The 27,157-nt window shown below is 38.0% G+C and overlaps 1 protein-coding gene across 7 annotated transcripts; it reads left to right on the top strand.

Moving 5' to 3' along the window:
• Window positions 1–649: 649 nt before the first annotated feature.
• TRA2A (transformer 2 alpha homolog) lies at window positions 650–27,157 on the top strand. Of its 7 annotated transcripts, XM_065051315.1 has the most exons (10): window positions 706–932; window positions 6,383–6,611; window positions 9,725–10,036; window positions 10,316–10,449; window positions 12,027–12,198; window positions 15,236–15,424; window positions 24,515–24,630; window positions 25,151–25,258; window positions 25,977–26,044; window positions 26,206–27,157. In XM_065051315.1, exons 5-10 carry the CDS (start codon window positions 12,166–12,168, stop codon window positions 26,214–26,216), a joined length of 525 nt encoding a protein of 174 aa, XP_064907387.1. In that variant the 5' UTR covers window positions 706–932; window positions 6,383–6,611; window positions 9,725–10,036; window positions 10,316–10,449; window positions 12,027–12,165; the 3' UTR covers window positions 26,217–27,157. The 7 variants fall into 7 exon arrangements, with proteins under 7 accessions (XP_005510978.1, XP_064907386.1, XP_021154694.1 ...); XM_065051314.1 differs by lacking the exon at window positions 6,383–6,611 and having other exon boundaries at window positions 662–932; XM_065051316.1 differs by lacking the exons at window positions 706–932; window positions 6,383–6,611 and adding an exon at window positions 7,432–7,551.

The raw sequence follows: 27,157 nt of genomic DNA, 5'->3' as shown, positions 1-27,157 counted from the left end.
TGGTGCTGAGCCTCTGCTGCCTGCAAGGTGCGGGCTGCTGCAGTTATTAGTGCGCGCTGGAGGAAGAAGTGCCAAAAACACACAGGATCTAACAGGAACAGGGACACCCTTGCGATGTGGCTGAGCAGAGATCAGCCCTTCAGCAAAATTCTGGTTGACAGGCAATTCTCCAGGCTGCAACTGAAAATTTAGGCCTTTGTTTCCTGCAAGCGTTCATGACTGAATCACACGGGTTCATTTTCAAACGCGTACAATAAAAGCAGCCTCTCAGCCTCGCACATTAACCTTTTGCCATAAAAAAACCCATCACTGATAACGGGCACCTAAAAGTATTAACTTTTAAGATTATTTCCTGCAGAGAACGTGCCGGGGAAGCGAACGGGTCCGGGGGAAGTGGGGGTCATCTTGACAGATGAGAAGGTTGATCGTCGCGACGTGCGACAGCGACAGCGCTGGCGACGGCCCCTGCCTTTGTACGCGGCGGGGCGGGCAGCCCCGCGCTCCCGCGGCGGCGCGCCCCCGAGAGCTGCCGCGAGCAAGCGGGTCGCCCCCCTACCGGTCGAGGAGCGCACGGGGCGGAAGCTGCGCACGCGCAGCGGGCCCCCCCAAAGCTGATCGCAGCGGCCGCTCGTTGTCCCGCCGGCGGCGCCTCCTTTGTAACGGGCGGGCCCAGGCGGGCCCCGCCCTCCGCGCGGTGTCGGGCGCAGACGGAGCGGAGGCGCCATTTTGCGCTGCTGCGGGAGGCGGTTTGGGAGGCTCTGGAGGGGGGAGGTGGTAGCGATATCGGTAGCGATAATAATAACAGCAACAGTAACAGTGGTAGCGGTCGCGGGTACAGCTGCTGCTCGGGACTAGCGTCCCCGTTCGCCCAGCCCCGTGGCCAGGACTCTGCCGACATGAGCGACGTGGAGGAGAACAACTTCGAGGGGAGGGTGAGTGGCCGTCCCTGCCCGGGCCGAGCAGAGAGGGGTGACCTGAGCGGGGCAGAGTGGGCGGGGGTGCTCTGCTTCCTCCAGCCCGGGGGGACTGGGGGCAACGCAGCTTGTCTCTAAAATGGCTTCTTCAGGCGCCTAAGTCCCGGCTGGGCCGTGGGCTATCACGTCTCTCTTTATCTCCCTTTCTTTTTTTTTTTTTTTTTTCTTTTTCCTTTTTTTTTTTCTTTCCCCCGACCCGGCGCTGAGGCGCTGGCCCAGCCGGAGCTGAGCTCCGTGTCTGCACCCTCACACAGTTCCTTCTCCCATCACGTCCCCATCCCCCTCCGCCGAGGTGCGGGCCCCGAGCGCTGGCGCTGCGCGTTCGCCCTAACCCCCAGCGCACCTTTTTTCTTGCAGAACAGGGCTCAGGGTGCTGCGGTAGCCCCGCGTTTCTTCCCGCTTCTCTCTTTATTTTCTTTCCTTCCCGTGGTCCCGAGGTTGTCCCGGCCCTCTCCGGTCGGCCGGGTGCAGGCCCCGGGCCCGCTGCCCTTCCCCGCCCCGCTCGTCCCACGGGCAGTGCCGGCTCCGGCCCGGGCTGGGGGAGCGTGGGCCCGCGCGGTGTGGCCGCGGCCTCCGCCCGCCCGGGAGAAGGGACGGGGCGCTTTGTGAGAGGTGCGCTGCTGCCTCTGGCCGCCCGCCCGCAGCGGGAATTCCCTCGGGCCAGGCTTCCCGAAGCCATCGGGAGGTTCGGCCCTCGTTGTTGAAGCGTTGGAACTCATTGATCACGCAGCTGAAGACTTTCAACGAGCTGCTATGGTTTTGTAACCTGGTTAGGCCGGTTTCTTTTATCTTCCCTCTCATTGCTGCGTTTTTTTATGTACACGTATGACTGGACCCTTCCATTTTTAATGTGTTGTTTGGTTTGTTTGTTGGTTTTTGGTTCCCCCCCCCCCCCTTAGTTATGATCAGGGCAAGCAGAGATTAAAAGCTGCTTGAAACAGGAATGAAATGTGTGCTTTGTCCTCACTCCATCAGTGTTTACTTTTTAATTTTGCGGAATTGGTGTTTTGGCTTGTTTTTGGTTTTTTTTTGTTCATTCTTTAAGAGATGCTTTAGAACAGGTCTGTCAAACTCATTTTCATCGGGGCCCACATCAGCCTCACGGTTGCCTTCAAAGGCAAGACACCTACGGTGATACAGTCCTAAAATTACATTTGGCCCTTTGAAGGCAACCGCGGGACTGATGTGGCCCCGGGTGAAAATGAAGTTTGACACCCCTGCCTTAGAGGAACACCTGAGCATTCATTCTTTCGGTGCCTTTCTCTGATGAACCAGTGGCAGCAGCCTTGCCGTTATGTAGGATTACTGTCTGGGGAAACAAGCAATAAAATTTTGGAAGATCAGTGTCATATTCTAATAATTATTTTAACACAAATATTGTTACCCTTTTGTAGTGTTAGTAGAAACAAACCAAACACATACCCTAGGCTGGCAGTGCTGTACCTAGATGTGCAGTGATTACTGCTGGTTCCTCAGGTGAGGTGAACAAAAATCTGATTGCCTGGACAAAGATGGCTATATTGCTAAGCTCTTTTCAGCTCAGTAAACTAATTTCTGAAATGAAAACCAACTAAGTCTGAGAAAGTTGAGCAACAGGTATGCTTTGTTAATTTTTAAAAATTTAATTTTTACTTCAGTTTTCCATTTTACAATAAGAGTTATGGGGTTTTTATTATTTTATTGTATGTATTACCACTGTGGTTTATTGTTAGGAAGTATTTATGTTGGGTTCATCCACAGAACATTTGTGTTAGGTTCCTTGGTGGATCTGTTGTTCTTGCTACAAAGCTGATAAAACTGTGTGGTTTCAGTATTTCTGCACACCACCTTCTGCCCAGTGTAGAAATAAAATTATGTTTTGAGAGTATGTGAAGTGTGAAAAGCCCTACATAGCAGTTCCTGTGGTTGCTACTATTGCTACTTCTTAGTTGGCCTCTTTTTTTTTTTTTTTTTTTTTTGTGGGGGGGGTTGGGTGTGATGGAAAATTTACTTGTTGGAAAGAGCTACTGACCATGTTGAGTCTTCATTTGGAAAACTTCTGTACTTTTCTCTCCCTAACACTGGAATTTTTCAGTCAATCTGACATGTGGCAGTGTCCTGTCTACTGGTATTTTTTTATAACTGAACATAATGACAAGTACCTGATTCATTTATAGTTTTGGGGTTTTGTTCTACTAATGAAAAACACTTGTAAGCAGTTCATTTTTTTTTTTCTTCAGTAATACTTTTTGTTGTTGATGCTACTAAAATACTTGAAATAAGGAACAATATTTCAGACTGTAACATTTCATATTTCATTATCACTGAAAGTGCTTGCAGGCGTAAAATGAAGCATGTGTAACGTTTCTGCTTTAGTGTTTGATCTGCTGTTCCTGGCTTGATAGAACTCTGTTACACATGGAATGTCCTGGTGCTTCAGTTTGCTACATGCAGGCACCTGGAACTGAGAGAGTATTAAGTTCTTGCAAGCAGTGATAAAGTCTGATGCCAATATGAAGGTGCATATTGTTATGTATGAAGTTTTCTCTTAAACAGATATTAATTAGAAAGTGTGTTCCTGTTTTGCTACTTCATGAAGAAAAATTGTTCATATACAAGTAACGATAATTCAGTTAATTTAAAAAAATTTTCCATAGTATGATAATGATTTTTTAAAAGCTTATTGTAGCAGCGTTAAAATACTGTCCATGGATATGCTTTGCCTCTAATTCATGGTTTTAAAATCATATGTTAATTAATCTGAAAAGGAATTTTAGAATAATCGTGGAAATAACTTTCCGATGAGACTCATAATTTGTGTTGTTTAATAACTTGCATTTCTGAAGTGTTCAGTGCAATCATTGTAGACATTGTAGAGTTTTCTTTTTATTCTTAAGCTCCCTTATTTCTTCATTGGCCTTTTTTTAAGCAAATGTTAATCAAATATACTCAGACTAATTAACATCTACTCTGTGTCATTTTGTTTCAACTTAAGCAAGTTCTGTATTAAGAATGTGGCTGGTTGAACAGAAGAAATCCACCCCCCAAGCAAGCATGGTGATTTAATGGAAGGAAATTGTCAGAAGAATTAGAAATATAGTGGATATGCTATAGTCATAGGATTTTTATCACCATTGGATGTTCTTTGTGAGCAGGTCAGACAGGTGTGGCTTTTTTATCTTTTATTGCTGTCAGATGATAGGCAACTCTTATTCCCTTTCACATTTGTAATTATTTGTAGCAAGACATTGTTCAAGCGGTACACATTCTGTGATGCAAATTTATTGACACGTTTCCCAGTGCAGTGAACAGGTTGGGGTCTGAACAAACCTGCACTTCAGAAGCTCCGTTTGAAACTTTGGTCAGTTATTCTTTGAGCTTCTGATAATGTTTGATTTCTGTAATCTTAAAAGTTTGGTAGTTTTCTACTGATATTAGTATGCTGTTTGTCTAAATAGATGAAACTTTATCAGAACAAAGATAGAATTCCATTTTAGAACTCCACATTGTTTGTCTTCGTTATAGTGAGATGCTTCTTCCTCTGTGCAGAATTACAGTGATCTCAGTCTAATAAAACACTGGAAGAAATATACTATTTTGCACGTGAGCCATTTTGTTAAAGGATGTCTGCATAGTTCATATGTGTGCAAGTGGTTTTTGGATTAGCTTAACTGTGAACGTGTCTTACATTTGCTTCATGAAGCTTGTAGGCAAAATACTTAATTTCATATGTGTTATAATGTTAGCTACCTAAATCTGATAAACTTTGCAATCATTTATTTGGGAAAAATAATAGTGGGAGGGAAGTCTGTTTAGTTATTGTATCCAGCCTCTGCTATAGTGGCAATCTGCCACGTCTGTGGAAAGGAAGGCACATTGCTTTATGTACCTCTTGAAATACAGGCATGGCAGTCTGCTTATGCGCAGGAGTTCTGCATTCACTTGGATAGTGCTGTGATCACCCTGTGGTTTCTAATGACCATTGTGAGAAAGGAGGCCTTTTCTGGAAGTCTTTTTTTCTTTTCTTTTCTTTCCTTTTATTTTTTATTTTTTCTTTTTCTTTCTTTCTTTCTTTTTTTTTTTTTTTTTAATCAAGCTTAATAAATTCTAGATTGTTCTGGACCGTGTGACTGGGAAGATTTCTCTTTTTGAAAACAAATACCATTTCCTGTCTTCCATATGTGATGGAGTGACTACAGAACCCTCCCTCAAGGCATATTTTCAAGCCTCAGTGAGAAGATGAACTTGTAATTTTAAAAAGTTTATTGCTGAAGCTTTCTATTAACTTATTTTTTGGGTGTTTTTTTTTTTAATCAGGGCAGTATTATCAAGAAATGCATGAAGTTTGATCTTGGTAACATTTAAACTGTACATGTCTTCAAGATAGCACAACTTATGATTTGCTTTTTATACAGAAACTTATTGGATACACTATTGAAATATTTACAGAAGAACAGCTACTTAAGGGGTCAGTTTTATTTTTAGTATAGAGTGACAGAGCATAGTATGAAGCAAAAAATATTTAACTTTTCTTGTGAGTTCCAGGGAAAGTTGGTAGATTCCTGTCAAAACAGTGGTTAAAATGTAATCTTGTCCTTTCTCATAAATGAGACATCATTAAGTTGACAGTTTTATGCAGTGAATGTAGGCTGTTGCTGAATTTCTGTTTCTTTTTTGACTGTTTATATTTTTCTATCCATTTATAAAGCTGGGCTTCATTTATTTTTTTCTAGTTTGGGCAGGATTTTTGTAGAGTCTGAAGTATCATTTTGCTGGCTTAATGGTACTGCTAGACTACTTGTTGGCATGTCCTTTTTCACCCCATGTCTATTTCTTCTTAGCAAAGTCAAGTGAACATGAATTGATTTTTTTTTTTTTTTCTTCCCATTTCACTTCTCATGCTTTGCTGTAGAAAGAGTAATTCAAGCTTATTCAGTTCTTTTTATTTAGCGTCTCACATTAAATTTTTATATCCTTTCTGTTGTACTCTGAAATGGTAAGGTGTGAAGTGGGGTAAGGTATGGCAAGTTTGGGACAGAAGGAAAGAACAATTTTATCTTTCCTTGCCCCACCCCTGATGTTCTTTATCATACCTTCCCACGATAGGTGAAAAACTGAGGGTACTTCTTGAAGACTTCTGCAATTCTACTTTGCATAGAGGTGTTTTCAGTGCTTTTAAAATAGTAATTATATTGGCAAGTAGCATTTCTTTTGAAGGATTTGAGGAATATGAATGGTAAACATAACTTGGATCAGTTACATGGTTTAAACAGTTGTACCAGTATTGATGAAACGCATTGACATGACTGATATGGTGCTCACCTGGATCATCTGAAGTTGTTGATAGTTGCTCAGTAACTGGGTTTACATGAGGTAATGGGGGGCATGGAATATCCTTTCCATACTACTTTCTGTGTTGTTCTTTCTAGGAAGAGAAAAGATAGAAAGGATGAAAAATGCTCTACAGTGCTCTTAAAATGCTTTTAGCTGTACATCTTATCCAGAGAATCAGTAACAGAAGCTACAGTGATTTCTTTTTTTTGGCTCCAAGTCCACATCTTGGTGAATTATAAATCCCATCTCCCAATGTGTGCATGAGGAAGCCGCCACATTGTATTCAAAGGAAGCATGCTGTTATGGTTAACAATTTTTTTTTAGGTGAGTTTTTTTTTTTGTGTGATGGTGGTGGTATTAGGTTTGCCATGGGAAAAGTGTTACTGAGAGATGTAGCATTTGTTTTGAAAGGAAAGTCTGATCTGAAAAATATTAGGAAGTCAGCTGTCTTTGTACAGGCTGTAGAGACAACAAGTCTAGATAGTTTGATGTGGTCACACTAAGTGTCTACCTATACATTTGTAAGGGTAGAAAGTAATGCCTGGATCATTGCATAATAAAGCTGAAGGCATTAAAATACATAGTGTTTTGTAAGATAGTTGTGGGATGAGAAGCTGAGTTAAGACCTGCAGCCTTATCTGTAGCCCTTGAATGAGTAGGGATCTTTAGAACAGAAGGAAATGAAAATGTTGAGGATCCAGAGAGACATTTTAGTCTTTCTTAAGCAGTAATTAAGTTAATTTCTCTGATAATTATGAAGTTAAGATCAGAATGTCTAGATTGCTTAAAGTCTAGTAGAGAATTGAGAGATTTTAATGTTTTGGTTAATAAAGGTGTCTGTTTTCTGTTGTTTAAGATGAGGTACTAAGAATGGGGTTAACTACTTAATTTTCTCATTCATTGTGCAGAATGACTATAAACTGTTTATGCAGAACAATTGAGTCTGTCTATGATATAGACTAAGATATATCTTTCTAATTATTTCTTTCTAATAGAAAGTAGAGGAGCAAAAGTCTTTAAAATCTCCCTTTGTTACTCCTTGAAGCTCTGAATCTCTTAAATGCTGCCTATAATTTTGCTGATACAGATCTTATTAGGTACTTGTTCAGTGTCATCCTTAAGTCCTTAAACTCTTGCAGATTATTGTGATTCCCTTAGTCTCTCTTTTTGAAGCACTGTAGGAGTTATAACTAGGCGATCTTTGTTGCATCAGAAGAGATGTAATTGCCTGCCAATGACAGACACAGTATGCAACTGCTAACAGGTAATCTCTCTTTACCTGCAGTTTACATCTACAGTTACTTTGAGGAAGTTTGAAGTGTTCAAGAATGTACTGTCACCTCTGTCACTCCAGTTTCAAAGCTGTATGTTTGTGAGTGCAGCTTCTAAAGGTCTTAAACAGATAGTTCCAAAAGGACTTGACCAACATGAAGTTATGTAAAGTTTGCTTTTGGCAACTTAATACAGATCATTGTCATAACTGATACTGTTAGATACTCTCTGGATGGTGTCATAAGATGCTTCAGTTGAATAGATAAGGATACTAAGCTAAATTTTGCATTGTATGGGAGTGATTGGGTCATCAGTATTTTTGTCATCTCCCAACGTTTCTAGATCGTGCAGTATCTGGTGTGGTGGGTGTTTGTGGTTTGTTTGTGGTTTGTTTGTGGGTGTGGTTTTTTTTTTTTTTTTTCATTTAAGTTTAGAAAGTTTTTGTTGCTCAAGAATTGCTCTTTCAAATGTAAAAAGTATGGACAACACAATATCCTCATGAAGGAGTGACTGAGGAGGGTAAATTCTTTGGGTTTTTTATTGAAGGATGTTTTTAAAATCTGAATGATGTCATGTTAAATGTTTCTCTGTAGTGCTGATCACTTTTACTAGGGAGCAAAGTAGAAATAATTCCCAGAGAAACTGATAATTGTTAATTGTTGTAGGGGATGAAGTGTGAAGGGAAGAATTAAGGAGGCTTTCCAACTGTGAAGAATACAAAAATAGAGGCAAGATGATTAAAAAGTGTGTTAGGAATTATAAAAGGAAATTATTTATTTTTATAGTGAACAGTGGATTTCAAATGTAATAATTAAAATGGCAGATAAGATGTGGTAATATTTAAGTGCACTTACAACCTTTTATTTTGGTGAAAGTTGTGTAGCCAGATCAGCAGATAGTCAATTTAATAAGGGTAACTTGTAATGCAGACTTGATTATATGGTCCATGTGTCACAACCAAGCTTTGAATTTGGGCTTCCTTGATAAGTTGGGCAGGTCTGTCATCCCAATAAGTGACACTGTCCATGTGTCGGTTGCCCTTTTTGTTGAGGTAAAGGGGAAAGGTAGTGTAGCTGTAATACTTGTTAGTAAGGAATCTCTCAGGTTCCATTTCTGTTAGATTTATTGTCTTGAAATGTGAGGACAGCATCCTTTGAGAAGAACTTCATGCCAAAGTACTGAAGAATTTAACTGCAAAAGAAAATGCAAATCTGGACATAGGCGGAGTAAGAAATAAGTTGAGAAAAACAAGCGGGAGGAGAAATTATGCAAATGAACGCGAAATGTAACACTTATGGGAGGGGAAATTACTATGTATTTTTTTCATTAAGAATTTTGCACATTTTTTTGTGAGTTACAGATGTATATAGCATACTGTTCAGTAGGGTGTTGTTTTGTTTTGTTTCTTTTTTTTTTTTTTTTTTAATTAGCTGAGCTCCCTAGAAATGCTGTGCACTGGAAAATGTAAGGAAATCTTAACCTGCTCTGTTTACTTGTTTTCCCAGGGTTTTTTTTTATTGCATGCATTACCATGCAAGAAAAAAACCCTCCTGCATTTTACTGGATTGCTTTGAACTGTGCTATTATATATCATGTTTTATATGGATTAAGTTGTATGCAAGGAAAGCAGGATAACAATGAGGAAGAAAAAATAAGAACAAAAATAATTTTTCTTGCATATGTCCGTGTACATGTATTATGCAAGTAAGTATGTGCATAGAAAGGTTTTGACTGGAAATCTTTGGCCATTCTATTGAACTGAGAGTGTCTTAGTAATAATGTGTAGGACTAGAATTTGGGATATTCAATACTGAGAAGTGCATAGTTATTATTTTAGGGGGGAAATCACAGTTATTGATATCAATACTTTCATATACTTGTGCTAATTAGTTTTTAGTGTATCTATGTATCTTGCAAAAAAATCTGAGAGGGGAGGAGGGTAGCTTTGAAAATACAGTAAACCACTGAAAACTCAGTAAGCTTGTTGTTAGAACATAGACACTTATATATAGTTTTAAAGATTTTTTTTTTTTTAAGTTGTTTTATAAAATAGTTTCTTTCACTTTACCTGCTGGTTTTTCAATTTGGTAGATAACATCTGAACTCCAGCAGAGTTTTATAATCCCCACGTGCTTAAATATACTAAATGTTCTTTTTCCATTAAGGTTAATGTTCGTGAAGAAATTGAAGAGTTTTTTCCAAGAATGTGGAAGATAAATCAAGATAAAAGAAGGCTAATGAAAAGTATTAAAGATCAGAAAATTAAAATTGAATGGGGGAAAAAATTGAACAGAAGATTGGTCAGATAGAAGCACTTGAATGTTTTTTTAAGGCTATAATGAATTGTTTGAATTGGGGAAGAATACACGAAGTATGAAAAATGAAAAACTCAATGAAGAATGAAGAAAAGTAGAAAGCAAGAGTGAAGTAGAATTAAAAGAATCTGGAAGAATGAATGGGTCCTAGGTTAAGTAAATGTATGGTTTATGTTCCAGTGTCTGTATGATCAAGTTGTAGATGAATTTGCATGATTACATAGTTAATAGAGAATTGGTGATCTGGTTCAAGCAGGGACCTGTTTGAGGAAAGCATACAATATTAACAGTGGGTTAGCAAAATGAAATTTGTTTTGGAGGGTATTGCCTAACCATTTGTTTTTCAGGAGCAATCAATATAATAGAGTTACTGTACTTTAAATGTTAGGAGTTAGGCATTTATACAACCAATACCATTTTTAATACTGTCTTTTTTGTTAGGAGTCTCGCTCCCAGTCAAAATCTCCAGCTGGGAGTCCTGCTCGTGTAAAATCGGAGAGCAGGTCAGGATCTCGGAGTCCATCGAGAGCTTCCAAACATTCTGAATCGCACTCTAGGTCAAGATCAAAATCAAGGTATGTACAGGAAGTTATTCATGTTAATTCAGTGTTACTGCTTATGTCTGTTCTTTTGTTACATTGGTGAGATTTCTTTTCTCCTTGTTTTAAAAACTACAAACCTCCTGGGGTGTACTAACCAGGGCTATGTTAATTTGCATGTTAGCAGTTGTATAGGTGGATAGGGTCAGGGGAAGATTCCGTGAGTAATAAAGCATAGATATAGATATAAATAGAAGAAGAAATGTAGAAATCACAACTAAAATTTGTAGGCTTATCCCTTCTGGAAGAAACAGAAGGGATTGCATCTCAATTCTATAAAAGTTCCTGCCTCCTTCCCTCAGAATCTTTTGGGAGGGAACTCTTGTGTGGACCTCTCCTTTAGGAAAAAAGTCAAGTGAGAATGGCAGCAAAGGTAGTCTGGGTTAGATAAAAGGAATAAGCTCTGTACCTGTTGGAAATGTTGGAAGATGCTACTTGGGGAAATCCTTGACATTCATTCATTGAAGGCTTTAAAAACAAAATCCCAGTACTATGGTTTATATTGGATGTGGATAACTTCTTGATTTGTGGGAGCTTTAAGATTTAAATGCCTTTTTTGATGTTGCACATATCTTTCTCTGTCCTTTTCTAACCAAAGTGTGTGTGCGCAGAGGCAAAGTTTTACAGTTCTCTGTTCTGACAGAGCTTGCTCAGAACAGAGGAGGAGTGTTTGTCTTTTTTTGTCTAAATATGTCATAGATATTACATGGCTTATACTACATATCTTCTCTCTTCCCTTGCACCATCATACTGGTGAAAATGGGGAGAGCTACCAAATCCCTCTTTCATCAGTGGAGAGAGAGAAGCCAGAAAACAGCATTTGTAGTTCTGGAGGGGGAAGAGAAGTTGCATAATATTATGTTGTTCCTCCTCCTCAGTTCTTGTCTTCCCTACTTAGACACTTTATACTAGGTCAGCTGAAAAAGAGTTGCTGTGCTCTGAATTCCAAAAGTTCAGCCATATATTATAGCTTCTCTTTGTGAAATGTTTAGCCACATAACTAACTACCTGTTGTTGAGATGTAACATCCATAAGAAGTCATGCAGCTTTGATGGAATTATGCCTATTTAAAACTGAGCTTAACATTGGCTAGACGTGAGCAAAAAAAATGCTTGAGGAATTAAGCAGATTTTTTTTTTTTTTGGTCTTTATTAATTTTAAAGCCTAGGTGAACTTCATTTGTAGATACTGATGTGCTATTTTTCAGACAAGACAGTATTTTACAGTGTGGCATATCTAGTTTCTGTATCATTGTTCAAGCGTTAGTTACATGTGCAGTCAAACTGATACAAGTTTAAAGTTTGAACTTCCCAAAAACTGTCATGAATATAATCCTCATTGTATGCCAGAAGCACTCTCACAAAGTTAAGAATTATGCTACTGAGCAAGTTTATTAGCATTCTGAGCAGTCTTTAGATGTCCAAAGTAGAAGAAACTTAGATATTTTAATTGTAGAGAGCCTCTAAAAAAAACTTTTCTCTAGGAAATGTAAGGCCTACAATTCAGTATGTGATGTGCATATGACCTGACTAAAAGTTTTTTCTTTGTTGAAGATCCAGGTCCAGAAGACATTCGCACAGACGTTACACTCGTTCCAGATCCCATTCCCATTCTCATTCCCATAGGAGACGTTCTCGAAGCAGATCATACACGCCAGAATACCGTCGTCGAAGGAGCCGTAGTCATTCTCCAATGTCCAACAGGAGAAGGCACACTGGCAGCAGAGTATGTCATGTTCATCAAGGCTGAGTATCAAAAAAACAATTACTGCATATGTCACTGTAGTGCAGGTTACCTGCAAGCTGAATTTGACCTGCTGTCTTGTCACTGGAGGATACAGGAATTTGGGGGCAGGGGGAGCAATCTCTGCCCTTACAGCTAGGCACTTATTTCCTGGGTCTGGCAACCAGCAGCGCGGTTGTAGAAATTAATTGAAAACCATACCATTGCAAGTTGGTATGTGCAGATAGGGTGATATCTGCTTCCATCTGCGCTAGAAGTTGAACCCTTCTGATTATTTTTTTTTTGTTACAGTTCCCAGCATATGTACCTTTCACAAAAACGAGACCTTTTCTGTGCATGCTTGCAACCTGACACTGTTGATAAGTTTGACTAGAGGAGCCAAAGAAGAAAATTCTCAAGTGTTCATTTGCTTATAACACACAACATATAATGTTGAAGGTTGCTTGTGATTTTATACATCTGAGTAATTAATTTAGTTTAACTTGAAGAAATAAACCCATGTGTTATTAACTAATGTGTAAATCTTAATAGACTAGAAAATAATTCATTATTAAAAGGATCAGTAAACCTCTCAAAGTGTAAATTAGAAGTATCTCTATATGGACACAAGGAAGTATAGGTACACCAGCCAAGACTTAAGATACTAATCTTAATTCTGAGAGATTTCTCCCAATTGCCTTCTTTATAATCCTTTTCAGTGCCTTAGCTTCTGGTTCCACATCACTTCAGGCTGAACTAGATGAGTGCTCTTAAATGCAGGTCTGCCTCTTTCTTGGTGAGGGCCGTTGTACTTTTCTGATAATTTTAGTTTTAATCTGGTTTAGTTTATCTGAATTTTTTAGTAATCCTGTCAAAAAAGAGTATAGATTTTTTTTGCAGGCTTATCTTGGTGAAACAGCTCATCAGGACCAGGTAATACAAATGCGAGGGAGAAAACAAGAGTATGGAAAGAGGCAAGACTACAGCAGTGCTAACATACAGTGGCTGAAGATGTTGTGAAGCAACGTTCGTAGATAAACTTTTTATGTGTAATCATGATGTAGTAAATATTAATCTAATGTCTTGAATAATTGGCAGGAATAACTGAACTTCAGAAGGGTTAGTAGGTTTCCTAATGAAAGATGAATGAATCCGCTTTACTACTCTAGGAAATATTGGAATATTTTGCTTTGTGAAGAAAGCATTTTGGAAATGATTCTGTGAAACACAAAAACTTGTTTTCACAGTGAATTTCACATTAATTCTACGGAGTACTAGAGTTGTCAAAATGAAACTCAAATCAAGCAGAGTTGAATCACCTAAATAGTAAGGTCCTGAGGACACCAGGAAAATTGGTAGTTTTGACACTTCTGGTCTTGTAGAGAGCTTCTGTACTGTGTTGTTGGGGAGGCAGTACAAAAACCTGACATAAAAGCTTGTTATAGTCCTCTGCAGTCAGTTCAGTCCTTCCAGTGGTGATGTAGCTGTCACCTGTCGCTTGGGGTGCACAAACAGATTCTTGGTACTTCTCTTGGCCTCAGAAAAATATAAGAGGGTTTAAGCGTAAGTGGGATGTTCAAAAAAGGATAACACTGATGTACTGTGGGGACGGGCTTCTCCAAGCTGATTTAAAAGACACAGAGATTTCATGAGGCTAACAAGGGTTTCAGTAATAAAATGAGTATAGCTGTTAATGCCACTGAATCATCAGATAGATTGAAATATGGAGTAAAAAGGAAACCTAAACCTGTATAATTAAAACCTTCAAATGACAAACTGCCAGTTTTTGTTGTGCTCTTCATCTGTAATAAGGAATTGTAGAAAATTCATGTCTTAAAAGTTTGAACTTGGACAAATGGAAAGAAACTTCAAATATATGAGTAGTTTGAGCATTTTATTTTTGCAATGCATTCCTAAACAAAAGCTCTGAAAAGAATGCAACGGAAGACCTAAACCTATTCATTCTTTGAATCAAGCTGAAAGGCAAACACTGAGGCATAACTTAGAGTGCATCAGTGGCTTTGAAAATCTGAAACTGAAATACAAATTTCAACTGCACCAGCTTCCAGTTGTTATTTTAGCAAAACCGGTAAATCCCTATGCCTGTTGCTGCCATTTAAAGTCACTGCATCTAATGTAACAGCTGCCAGAAGCTTACCTGAAAAAATGTTAATTTTTATCGTAATAATTCTTACAGTGGAATTGGCATTACACGAACCCCCTGGCTTGTAGAGAAACTCTGAACCTAAAAGAGAAATTGTACCTTGTACAATTTCATATTTGACTTCCATTAGTTTAAGTGAAATGTTTTAAGTAGGTCTGTATCCCACATTGTGTTAAAGAATCGAGTCGTGCTGCAGAAAAGTGTGTGCACTTTTGGATTACAGTTTCACAGAACTGGCCTTCAGCACTTGCTGCTGTCTAGATGAAAGAAGCAGGTGATTTTAATCTAGTTTACAAGTGGAAAGAGATGAACTTTCAAATGTAAATATTGACTTCCAGTATAGTTGCATAGGAAATGTTGAAGGGGCGAAGTTTTGATAGAAGCTAAATTACAGTTTAACTGTCCATACTTAGGAGCTCAAATGCATTTTGTGTATGTGACTGGAGGCAGCGTGGGCTCTTTAGTACCAGCGGTGACTGTGCAGAAAGGCTCGAAGCAGGAGCTCAGGTTGCCTGACCCATAATTAGTGCAGACTTGTCTGTCGTGTTTGCAGCTTGTTGGTCATTCGAGTGTGAAATACTAATAAAATAGGTTCCTGTTATTCTATAATTTTTCTGTAAACAGAATGCCCAATTTTTCTTAACTGAGTTTTTCACCAACATGATAAATTAATATTTGTCTTTTTCTAAAATAAAAATCATTAAAGTAGTTGCTTTTTTAAAATATCTCATGATTGGAATGATAACTGATGAAGTATTAAACTTCGTAATAAACTGTGTTTAGGTTTCTTCGGATTAAAAAAATTAACAATTGTTAAATTTTTGTGAGAATTGTTTTTTTATAAACTTAATTGGAGTTCAATGTTTGTCTTACCAGGCTAATCCAGACCCTAATACGTGTCTTGGAGTGTTTGGTCTCAGTTTGTATACTACTGAGAGAGATCTGCGTGAAGTCTTTTCCCGTTACGGACCTTTGACTGGTGTCAATGTTGTTTATGATCAACGGACTGGACGATCAAGAGGATTTGCTTTCGTTTATTTTGAGAGAATTGATGATTCTAAAGAAGTAAGTTCATGCTTTAGTCCTTTTTAACAGTTGTGCTCCTTGTGCTGTGTCTTTATGGATATCTCTGAAAAAAAAAACCCACAACATTTTTGACTGTGTATTCACTAGCAGGTTCTCTCAGTGAGATTAATTTCAAATATCTTGTTAAACCATGGCACTTTTAAACAGGTGAAGCATTTTAGTTCAATGCTCAGATGCTTAGGCAGATTTTGAGTATGAGCTGTCTGTATTGAATCACTGATGTTGTGTTTTTATTTTCATTTTGAAGTAACAGACTAATATAAATCTTCAGACATAGAAGCCTCTAGTGTCTTTGAAGTACTATGAAAGTTAATTTTTCAAAGTAATTTTCTGTATATATCAAAATTCAGAAGATTCAGTTTTCTTCTCTAAAAGCATGTAATTGTGAATTTGAAAAATGGTGGGTTTTATCTTGAGTTGTGCCTTGGTCAGTGACCTTGCTAGTTACACAGCTGTTTACAGCTGGACCAAGTTGTTAGTATAATTGATCTGTAAGGGAAGAATGACAGAATCTGAAGAGCAGCCTGTATTATGGTTCACCACAGTAAACAGTACTTTTTTTTTACCTGCGTAAGGATACTGTGAACTTTACTACATTTGCAGAAGTTTGTGGATGAAATTGCTGTTAAAAGTAAAGATTCAATTTTTTTTTTTTTTTTAATTTGAGCCTTCAGTGCAGAGTTTTTTCTTGGGCAAGCAGAGTCACAAACTTTAAGCACCTTGCTTATGTATGGATTAATGGTTTTAGGCAGATGTTTCACATTTGCTGTTTGATTCTGTTTACATTAGATAAGTACATTCATAACGTTTGAATATGACTCTTCTCAGTGTTGAAGGGAGAGGGGATGACAGCTGTGGAATCTACTATAAGTAGCTGAAAAATAAAAGCTCTGCTAATTGATGTTTTAATGAGAAAAAAGTGTTTAATGGATGACTTGGCTGGACTAGACTCAGTTCTGCTCTTTGATTTCTGGTGTGATGCAACAGAATCAGTTAACGGGAAGAGTAGGTTTTGTAGATATATACGAGTTTTTGTTGCAGATTATAGGCATAAGTAAAAACACACAAAACTTCCTTTAGTGTCCCTTCTCTATTTTCCCATTATCACTTTGACAGGTTGAGAGAGGATTTAATGTGGATAGCTGTATATCCATCTTCAGTGGGATTTTGAAAATGTGACTGTTTTGTAGAGCGTATAACATACAAAATACTTGCACAGTATTTCTTGTTACATTCATATGCCAGTCTTGCCTATTTTACAGCTTCAGATGTCTTTAGAAGTAGGGCTTTTTTCCTAGTTGCCACGAGCAATGGTCATGCATGACACCATGCATTTCTTAAAATGTTCCGTGTAAATAGCATGAAATAATTTGTCTAGTATAAAGCTGTTTTGGCAGATACTACAAAAACTGGAATGCAAATAAAAAAAAAAAGGATATTACTTGCAGTCAGAAATGTACAGAAATGAAGACGAGCACCTTAAGCAGGAACTGGAATAATTGGGAGTGTAATTAAACTTTTTTTTTTTTCTTCCCACTGGGCTAGTGTGTGAAGAGGGGGAAAGGATGGAAAACTTCCCAACATTTGGAATTTACATAACTGAAATACTTTGGCAAGGAGGACAGGGAAAACACTTGTTTATTTTGTTCAATTTCATGGACTTTGAGAGCAGATTATAAGATGGCAATAAGTGGCAGCCAGTATAGAAATAAGGGGATATAGTTTTAGGTGTGAAACTCCCATCACAGGCCCTGAAGGAGAACATTGAAGGCCTTGAAGTAGTTCACTGTGTGCAAGATAGATCAAATCTGGAAAGTTGAGTATGCATAAAAGCAATGACACTTGAATTACTTTTGTTCTGAGTAAATACCTGTGCTGGTTTCTTCAGGCAGTTAGAAACTTATTTTTTGCAGCTAGCACGGTTATTATTTGGATTTAGGTGAGAATAATAAGATAACACCCCAGGACAGAATTAATGTTTTTCTTCAAGTAACTTTCCAGTGTTTTTGAGTTGGAACAGAGAGAATGTAAGAATTCAACTGTTACCTTAGTTGTTTTCTAGGAGCCAAGGTCTTTCTGAACCTTCTTTCTGCAGGTGTGAGGAAGGTAGGAAGGGGGACATGGATGGGACAGGCCTTGATGGACATCCAGGCTGATCAATGAGAATATTCCATGCCATTAGTATCATGCTTCATATTTAAGGAGAGTCAGGTTTTCCAGCTGTGGAGGTCTGTTCTGGTTCTCCTTCACTTCAGTTGGGTTCCACTCAGGAGTTCCTTTAGTTCAGTGTTTTGCCATTCTACTGTTTTTCAGTGGCCACTGGGCCTTTCTGCCTTTTTGGGTTTTGCTCTTGCTGGAATTGGCTGTTTGGGACCAGGGTGCTCTATTCCTGGGACTGGCTGCTCAGTTCAGACAGAGTTCAGGAGGAATTGCATTAAGTATCACTTATTTTGTTTTATTTTTGTTTTATGTATATTAGTATTGTTTTGTTATTTTATTAAACTGGTTTTATCTTAATCCATGAGTTTCTCCCTTACCTTTCCATTTTTTCCTTTATTGGGGAGTGGAGGGAGGGAGCAAGCAAGCAGCTCTTGTGGTTTTGATTGCAGTCTGGGGTTAAACTGACAGAATGCCTTTCCTCTTAAAAGGCAAAACTACACAACAGACACTTCCCCCTGTCCCCTCCCCAACAAACAAACTAAACACCATTCCAAAACCCCAACACCCTAAGCCTCTGAATAGAGAGAATATAAAACTCTAGATGAGATGCTGAACTAAATTCCAGTCTTCTTAAAGCAGTCATAGATGGATTAGATATGTGTAGAACTCTACCAGAAAAATGTGTATTTTCCATTATCTTCACAATTGTCCTTCCAGGAGAAGGAATACTGGGGAGCCTCTGAGCTGACATGCTTTCAAACACTGTTAATACTAAAATTTGACACCAAATGAATTATGTTTTTTTTAAACTTCCATAACTTGGTTTAAGATAGGTTGGTGTTGGTATTGCGTGGATTCTGTTGCAGCTGAAATCCCTTAGGATCTTTGTGATCCCTGGTTACTGTTCTTACACATCAAGTCAGTTATTGAGTTGTTTTAAAAGTCAGTATGTGTCAGGATTCTGAAACTAAGCGATGCAATGTTGCTAGCTGCATATGGAGTTAAAGACATTCTGAATTGTCAGTGTGGATAATGGGATGGTCATCCATAGGCAATGTAAAATAGCATTTTTTTAAAGGTGATATTTTGCAGTGTCCTAAAAAAAGGACCAGCAATAAAGTTTATTTTAAACTGTTTTAGACTTCCAGAACTTCAGATGTATTATGACACCATAGCAACCTTGTTGTTAGCTGTTTATGAGCATCTTGGTTACAAAGAGAAGCAGAGGTTTTGCTTCTGGTAACTGCTGGGTAGAGCAGCTGTCAGAGCATCACAGTAGCTTCAGTCATTCCACCTCAACTGGACTGGGGAAGGGATGTTTGGTACATGTGTCCATGCTAAGGGAGACTTCCTGTGGAATCTCTTCTGCTCTGTTTAAACTTTACTGAGATTGACCTAAAACTTTGTGGTCTGACAGAAGGTTAGTTTTCTATCAAACGTCTTTTGTTGCAATGGTCTAGTGTTTGCAAGATAGCACTTGGACCTAGGTTATGTTCTGACCTATACTAAAGATGCTCTTGAACACTGTCTTTAGATCAAAACATGATAGCAGACAATAAATGTTGGGGACTGACATTTATCTGTCCAGAAAATCTGAGCCTTTACTGTGCTAATGTTCTTCTGGTGTGTTTGTTCAGACAAAGCCTATTTGACAAGCCTGTGTTACCTACGTTTTTCTAGAAGAGAGAGCATTCTCCTATGGGTGTTTTTAATTTTTTGTGAAATTTTGTTGCTTTTCCTAAAAAAACAAAACAAACCACAACCACACAAAACAAAAAAGAAACAGAGCCCACCTTTTCTAAATGTTTGGTACTGCATTTTTCCCTTATGCGTTGCAGTGTCTTCTCCTATGTTGGTCACCCTTCTACTATGTCTTCAGAACCACATGTGCAACATAATGCAAAAGGCAGGACCTGTAAACATCTGTTGGAGCCCTGTTTCTCTCAATTGGCATTCTTTTTTATATAGTACTCAGTATTGACAATGCTGGCATTTAGGCGGTGTCGTAGTATTGCAGTTTTGCAATATTTTTGCTAAATTGTAGAGGATATTCACCTGCCTGTCACATTAGGATTTTCTTCCTGTGTTTAGAGGAACACAAACTTTTATGTACTGGAGTGAGGAAAAACAAAAACATTAAAGGGTGTATTGATTATCTCAGAGTTAACACTAAATTGAGAGGATTATGAGTAAAGAAGTGCTGGTGATTCTTACTACAGTGACCAGGGATTTCATATGCTGCTCTCCAGCTTTTCAGTAACTCAGAATATGAAGTCTTAGTTGTTGTTTAAACTGAGGCTACTGGGAATGTACTATGTGTCTGTAGCAGTAATTCCTTTGAGAAGCATTAACTACAGCAGCTGTTGGCAAAATGGAATTTTCTAGCTTTCTAATGCTAGTTAGATGCTCTTTATAGTTTTGAGTGTCTTTCAAAACCGTTTTCTGAAGTAGTGTTCATTAGCAATCAAGGGAAACCGAACTATTAATGTAATTCGGTTGCCGAAGACCAAAATAATAACAGGGGAGGTTACTTTAATTTGCAGGTAATTTAATCTGTGACGGAAGCACACCAACTTAGAAGCATCATTATTGACCAAAACTTCTCACATAGGTTGTTGAAGAAATGCTTTAAGTATTGTTTGTGGTATCAAAACCTGGATAATTATAAAGGATGATAACCTTTATAATCCTGGATAAGAACACAGGAAGGTCCCAAATGTTTATAATTACAAGTTACAGACTTCTGGAGGTTCTGAAACACCATGAAATTACTAATACTTGCAGAAACATCCAGTTACTCATTCTGGTTCTCTAAAATCCTGTATTTCTTGACTCTGAAACTCTTTAAAGTATGCTTTAAAGAGAAAACATTTAATCAATTGATGTTTGTTTAAGCTCAGAAATTTGACAATATTCTAATACTATTCTAATACTATTTTTTAAAAGAAAACCTCAGACTAGAGAATATAAATTGATTCTCTTGCAAAGGTGAAATAGAGACACTTGAATTCAACTTTGCAGACTGCAGCAAGTGTAAAGAAAAATTGGTTTCTTAATTTCTTTATTCAACTCTTTTTTTTTTTTTTTTTTTTTTCCCCCCCCAGACTGTCCTTTCAGGTGTCCTCATTAAATCCAGACCTGAAACAGTGATATCAGTATACAGGGGATGGGGGGGGAAGTTAATCTACTATGTGTCTTCATCTCATGCTGTACCTGTGATACAGTGGAGAGGATGTTTTCATTGGTGGCAAAAACAAGAAACCCTCCAAAAAACATGAGTCCAAACATATATTGCTCATGTTTGACTATTCGAGTGTATTCAATTTGTACTTACTTGGTAGTGATGTCACATTATTGAAGTAATACAAAGCAGCCAGATGCAGTCGAAATGAAGGCTTGATCTTTTGTAGAATGCATATGGTACCTTGGATTCTGTTGCAGTGCAGTTCTCTCCCTCCCTTCTCCTCCCGTCTGCCAGTCACTACAGTACAGGCTGCAGAAATTTCCCACATTGTTTCCTTATCGAAGCTGCCCTTTGTGGCATTATCCAGACTGAAACAATATGATTTATTTCAGTGAATTCTTGATCGCTTAATTAATAACCAGTGACCTGTGTAAGTTTATCCACACAATTAAAAGTTCTGCGTTTCCAAACTTGTTTTACTCTACAGAAATGCTGATGCGTGTAGAAAACGGCATATACTGTAGTAAATATGAAATCAAAATATGTTAAATGTAATACTGACTGCTTTGAGCCACCAGAGATCATGATCCTGTAGTTTTGGAACTACTCATTTTGTTAAACTAACACCTTACATGTAATAATTTGAAGGAGTTATGTCATTATGGATAGACTGCTCTAGATTTAAACTGTAATTTTGAGATTGAATTATTACCTGTGCCATTTCTAATCCTTATTCTCTGTTTTCTGACTGCAAACATGCAGATGTGTTTTCTGGCCTACAAAGTCATTTTTTCCTTAGAACTTGCAAATCTAATAGCGCATGTTTGTAGAAATCCTGTTGGCTTGCTTGCTTACTGTCATATTGCAAGTCTTTTAACAATATTTAAATATTTGGAAGAAAATCCAGGTTGAAATAAAAATGCACTGTTAAAGGCTCCTGAGAGGGTATTGTGTGTCTTAAACCCCAATGTAATTTGATTTTTCTCTTGAAAATATTTCATTTGATGGTCTGTAAAATACACTTCTATCTTTTAAACAGTATTTGAGAATGTCTTCTGCATTGTTAGAGCAAATGTGCAATTTTTTTCCCTTTGACGTTTGAATGTTCTTAACACAGCATTCATGAGTACCCAAAAACAGCAAGAAAAGCAAGCTGAAATTTTTGAATATGACATGCTAGTCTAACAGAATTGTAAAATCCAAAACTTTATTATAAACTGTTTTAACTTTAAAGGAATTACAAAAATGTCAATAATTAGAATGACCAATATATTTTTACAGCCTTTGTGCAGAAGAAATACTGTTGTATTGCTTGTTTGAAACCATGTTTTCAAATAGGGCTTTTGGTCATATCACAGCAGCTTTTAGCTGATGTCAGCTTAAGTACTTTGTTTCAAAGATTTTAAATTTGAACATGAAAAATTACGCAGAGAATTTGAAAACATCTGTGGAAGGAATTTCCAGTTGCTAAGGACTGAATGTGAGTGATACTATTGAGTATCATTGGAATCATAATGGCTTATTGTAAGTTTTGGCTTTTCTGCAGTTGGGAGTGCAGACAAAACTATAAAAGCCTTCATTATGTTTGTATCTCTATTAAAAGATTATTTATTTATTTATTTATTTATTTATTAGTTGGTAGTTATTGCTGACAGCTGTTGAAAGCTAAGAAAACTTAAGTTTTAGTATTGTGTGGGTCATTAGATGATGTGACCCAGGACCAGGATGTCTGAGTTTCATGCAGACTGATAACTATGAACTAATCTTTGTCCACTAAAATGTAAAACTTGGTACTTCCAAAACAAACCATCAGCTCTCAAAATTTATTTATCTGTCTTGCTGGGATGTTCCTCTTCTCGGTACTCTATATCAACTCTTCCTTTTTAAGAGGTGTTTGTTCTTTTAACTAAATAAGACACTTACCACATGTTCTGGAGCTGAGGTGGCTTCTTGTCAGCTGAGCTTATTGTTCTACAAGTTGTTGATCAGACATAAAAATGCCACGAAGCAGAGAATTCCTTACCTTTCAAGACAGCTTGCATATTATTGCATTTCCAGAAAGATGGGCTTTGTCATAAAGCTAATCTTGTGTCCAGGTATTTGCAGCCTTCATTTTTAGGTTTTGTGCACACATGCATTCCTAGGGATGTGTGCCCGGGTTTATTTTAATTTCGATCATCTTTGTGGAATGGGACTTAAAAGGAAGTCTCAAGGCTGGGAAACTAAAGCTAACAATCATGTTTTATTTACAAAACATAGTTTAGTGTATGTTGAAAGATTTGAAATGCTTTGTGGCTCTGCCTTGCAGTTTGGTAAATGTAGTTGTTACATTTCTGAATGGGAGCAGAACTCACTAGGTGGCGATATAGTATAAACAGCATTATTAAAACACGAACTAAGTGTAGTTAAATAGGTTAGTGATAATCAGTCACTTGGAGTTTGGGGACATCACAGTTAAATCATGTGGGTGTTAGGCTTTTGTTTCCTCCTCTATAACTTGTATGTTAATTCAATAAAGTTCTTAGAGATCTGCAAAAAGTTACATTTCTGAATAGTTGTTTCCTTATTCAAAAGAAGAAAAAAATGCTTTGAGTTGCAACTTAATATTTTGAGGTTGTCTGTTGTTCCTCACAGTTAAAAATTAGCAAAGTGGTTGTGTTCTTTAACTTCATATTGCAACAGTGTCTCTTCTCCACACATGATAGATGAAAATAATCTATGCTGGGCTAAGTGCTGTACTTAGTGTCACAAACTAAGTGGTGTGTATTAGTATTTCAGAGATCTTAGAGTAGCTGATGAAAGGATCCAAAGAAAATCTGCTTTGCAAATTCTAATAGCTTTTAACTCCAGCATTAACTGCTTGTTAAATTCTTACGTTTGTGGGATTGTTTTGTTTGTTGTTTTTGTTTGTGGCTTTTTTAGTTACTATTGCATTAATATAATTCTCAAAAGTATGCTGTGCTCCTTTGAAAAAGTATTTTCATGATTTTGAGTTTGTGAAAAGCCATTGTATTGATTCTCAAAGACTAGAGAAGCAGGGGCTGGAACACCCAGTGAGCGTGTGCAGGGGCTGCGGGCGGGTCTGGAGGCACAGGCTGCTCAAGCACAGACCCTTCTGTGTATCGCTTTAGCGAGCTGCTATTGTGAGAGGGAGTGGGGAGGAAGGTTGTAATTAGGTATCCATGTAGGCTGAACCCGCCATTTTACTAAGCTCTGCTGGAGTAGGTCCTTGTAAGGGAGATGGCAGGAGGCTGGGAGAGCGTGAAATGGCAGCCGACTAGCAGTAATCCGGCCATATGCACCCTACAGGAAGCCACTGTTTTGCGCAGCTTTGGAATCTGCCTGTCCCCTCTGGGTCAGAGACGGCGGTGGGAAAGATGCGGTTTTTAGAGAAAGCTGGTTTGGCTTTCAGTTTACCTTTCTGATGGGTAGAAGACAAAGTCTAGGGAAGGTGAGCGTGTTAGTAGTTAGCACCATGCTCTCTTAAGAAGGGATTGCGTGTCACGTTACTCCGGCCCCCCGGTGCAGGCAGTCTTGTAACACCGCCGGCAAAGGGGCCAGGGGACAGATGAGCCATTCGCCACAGTGGGGCACTAGTAACCAGTCTAAATAAAACCATTTCAGTGCTTGTTCATCTGATGGAAAAGAATGTGTTTTGTACATAACCTTCCATAGTTACCAGTAGGTTGCAGGTTTCACGTCCCTGTTTGTTGTCTCTCTTGCAGGCAATGGAGCATGCAAACGGCATGGAGCTGGATGGCAGGAGGATTCGGGTGGATTACTCGATCACCAAGAGAGCACATACGCCTACCCCAGGCATCTATATGGGCAGGCCAACACAGTAAGGAGTTCACTCATTTCCTGTAATGGGACTAAAATGGATTTAAACTGAATGTTCGGAGTCTGGTTGAAGAAATAGAGGTACAGATAGGCTTTTGTAAAAGAAAAAAAAAAAATTAGTTACACCAATTGTATTTTACCACAAATTTATTAAAGCAAAGGATATGTTACTGCGGTTCACAGATGCAATAAACCACAGTAGTATTTAATAGTATCTTTCTTTATTAAAAAATACTGAAGGAGTTATTTTTTAAAAGTACATCCAGCACAGTTAGTTAATGCACCTTTAGCTTCCTGAAATAACGTGCCCACTTGCCTTTGACTTTGATGGGAATTAGGCTTAAATCCCTGGTGGCTTTCTGGGGTTTTTGAAGGTGTTTTTCTTTAAATGTTTCATTGTTAGATTGTTTCATGGCATAGTTTTAAGTGTCTGATTTACAAGAACACTTAAACTTTTAAATAATTTAAACCAAGATGAAGAGTAGATATCTTAGGTAATTTTTGTGCTTTTTCCCTAATAGCAGTGGAGGAGGTGGTGGTGGTGGAGCAGGTCGTCGTCGTGACTCATATTATGACAGGGGGTATGACAGAGGATATGACAGATATGAAGAATATGACTACAGATACCGGTACCTAATCTTTATTTAATTTCTGTAGAAACAGGGGATTTGTTGGAAAAAATGAAAAGTTAGGTGACAGAAATGTTATGGAGCTTGTAGGAACGTTCTGCTTACAGCCTTGCGATGTGTTAGAACCTCATTACGTTAGGTTTTGTGGGATTAAAGTAGTCGTAATATTGGGTGTTAATGTAGTTTGGATTTACAGTAAGCAGTTGAGCAAGGGGTTAATTTTGCTACCTGAAGCAGGTCAAGCATGTGCCCTGTGAATCTGGTGGACAGATAGAAAGGGAACTCGTTTTTCCATGCTGTATATAGAACCAGGGACAGCTGACACCCAGTGCTGTTAAAAAAGGAGTTATTTGTAGATGGGATTTTTAATGCTTGACATTTCATAACCATCTCACTGTTTTGAAAGTTATCTAGTTTCAGAGAACTTTTTTCAAGAAGAATTGCAGGCATCTGTAAAAGCACTTACTGTGTTTGCAAGGCTAGTGAGAGTTTATGAAATTCTGTGTCTGGGAATATCTTGCAGTTTTGAACACATCAAATAGAGAAATATAAAAGCATTTGTTAAATAACTGTAAGCCACAGCCAAATAAAGCTGAAATCATTCATGCAAGCCAAGTCTTTCAGTGCTAAGGAAATGGTTCTGTTCTGTGGAAGTGATGTGAATAAGGCTTCTTTTATAATGGATGTTGTTGGGTTTCTTTTTTAATTTCTTTTAAAGGAGACGATCACCATCGCCTTACTATAGTCGATACCGATCCCGATCAAGATCCCGTTCCTATAGTCCGAGTAAGTAAATACAAGTGAATAAAAGAATCTGGCTGGGTTAAACTTTGTCGTTGCTAGTATTATTTGTCAATGGAGATTCTGAGTGTGGGCACATCAACGCTGAGTTGATGTGTGTACAGTTAGTACTTCATAGTAATTGTGTTATCTTTCTTTTTCCCCAGGGCGCTACTGAAGATTGGAAGAGTTACAGTTGAGGACATGATTTTTAAATACAAAGTTCACATCTTGGCTTTCCTCCTGTTTTCCCTCCCATCCTTCCCTTCCTTGTCCTCCATCCAACTCTTTTACAAGTCTTTGGTTTGTTTAGAATATACATATTTTTGGTTGAAGTATACATGTTTTCCATCCTGTTGTAATACTCTTAAATATTGTAATTGTTGTAGTTTTTTGTGTAGTAAAACATCTTAAGCAAAATGAGATAGAGAACCCAAAGTGCTGATACATTTTGGAAGTCGTTCCTATTTTGTTTTAAAAACAATTGGACTCCTGACTAATCAGAAGAGAGCATTGATATTTTTAAAGCTTGCATGTCATATGTAATATACACACTCAGATACTTTAATAAAAACCTGCATTTCCAAGTAACCTGTTAATCTTTCTGTTAAAATGTTTACCTATTACTTTGATAAACAAGTAATGACTTTTGAGCCTTTTCTGTAATGACGAACTTACTTAGTCATGAACCAGAGGATCATTTTTTAATGTTGTTTTTTTTCTTTGAGTGTAGACTGTTTGAGTTAAAGTAAAATTTGGTCTTTGATTGCGAAAATGGATCCTTGTATACTCAAAATTAAGACTTTGTTTTACAGATAAAGTTTCTGTATTGCTACACAGTGGTTAACATTTGAAGTTAAAACTGTAAAAATCCTGGGGTTCTTACTGTACTTGGTTGAATATTTCCTCTTAATTGGCACAGGAGAACAAAAAGATATTTATTGAACGTAGCAATTAGTTACATATTTTGCTGTTCATTTAAAAAATAACTTTTTTTTTGTATTGCAATAACAATTCAGTTTTGTTTATAGTCTTTTCTGGAGTTTTGAAAGTATGGATGGAAAAACCTACAACTACATGTAGACCCCTTTTCCCCTCAATAAAAGTTAATTCCATTGA

This window comes from Columba livia, chromosome 2 (assembly GCF_036013475.1).
Source record: "Columba livia isolate bColLiv1 breed racing homer chromosome 2, bColLiv1.pat.W.v2, whole genome shotgun sequence".
NCBI lineage: Eukaryota > Metazoa > Chordata > Aves > Columbiformes > Columbidae > Columba > Columba livia.
This window is presented reverse-complemented; position numbering and strand designations above follow the sequence as displayed.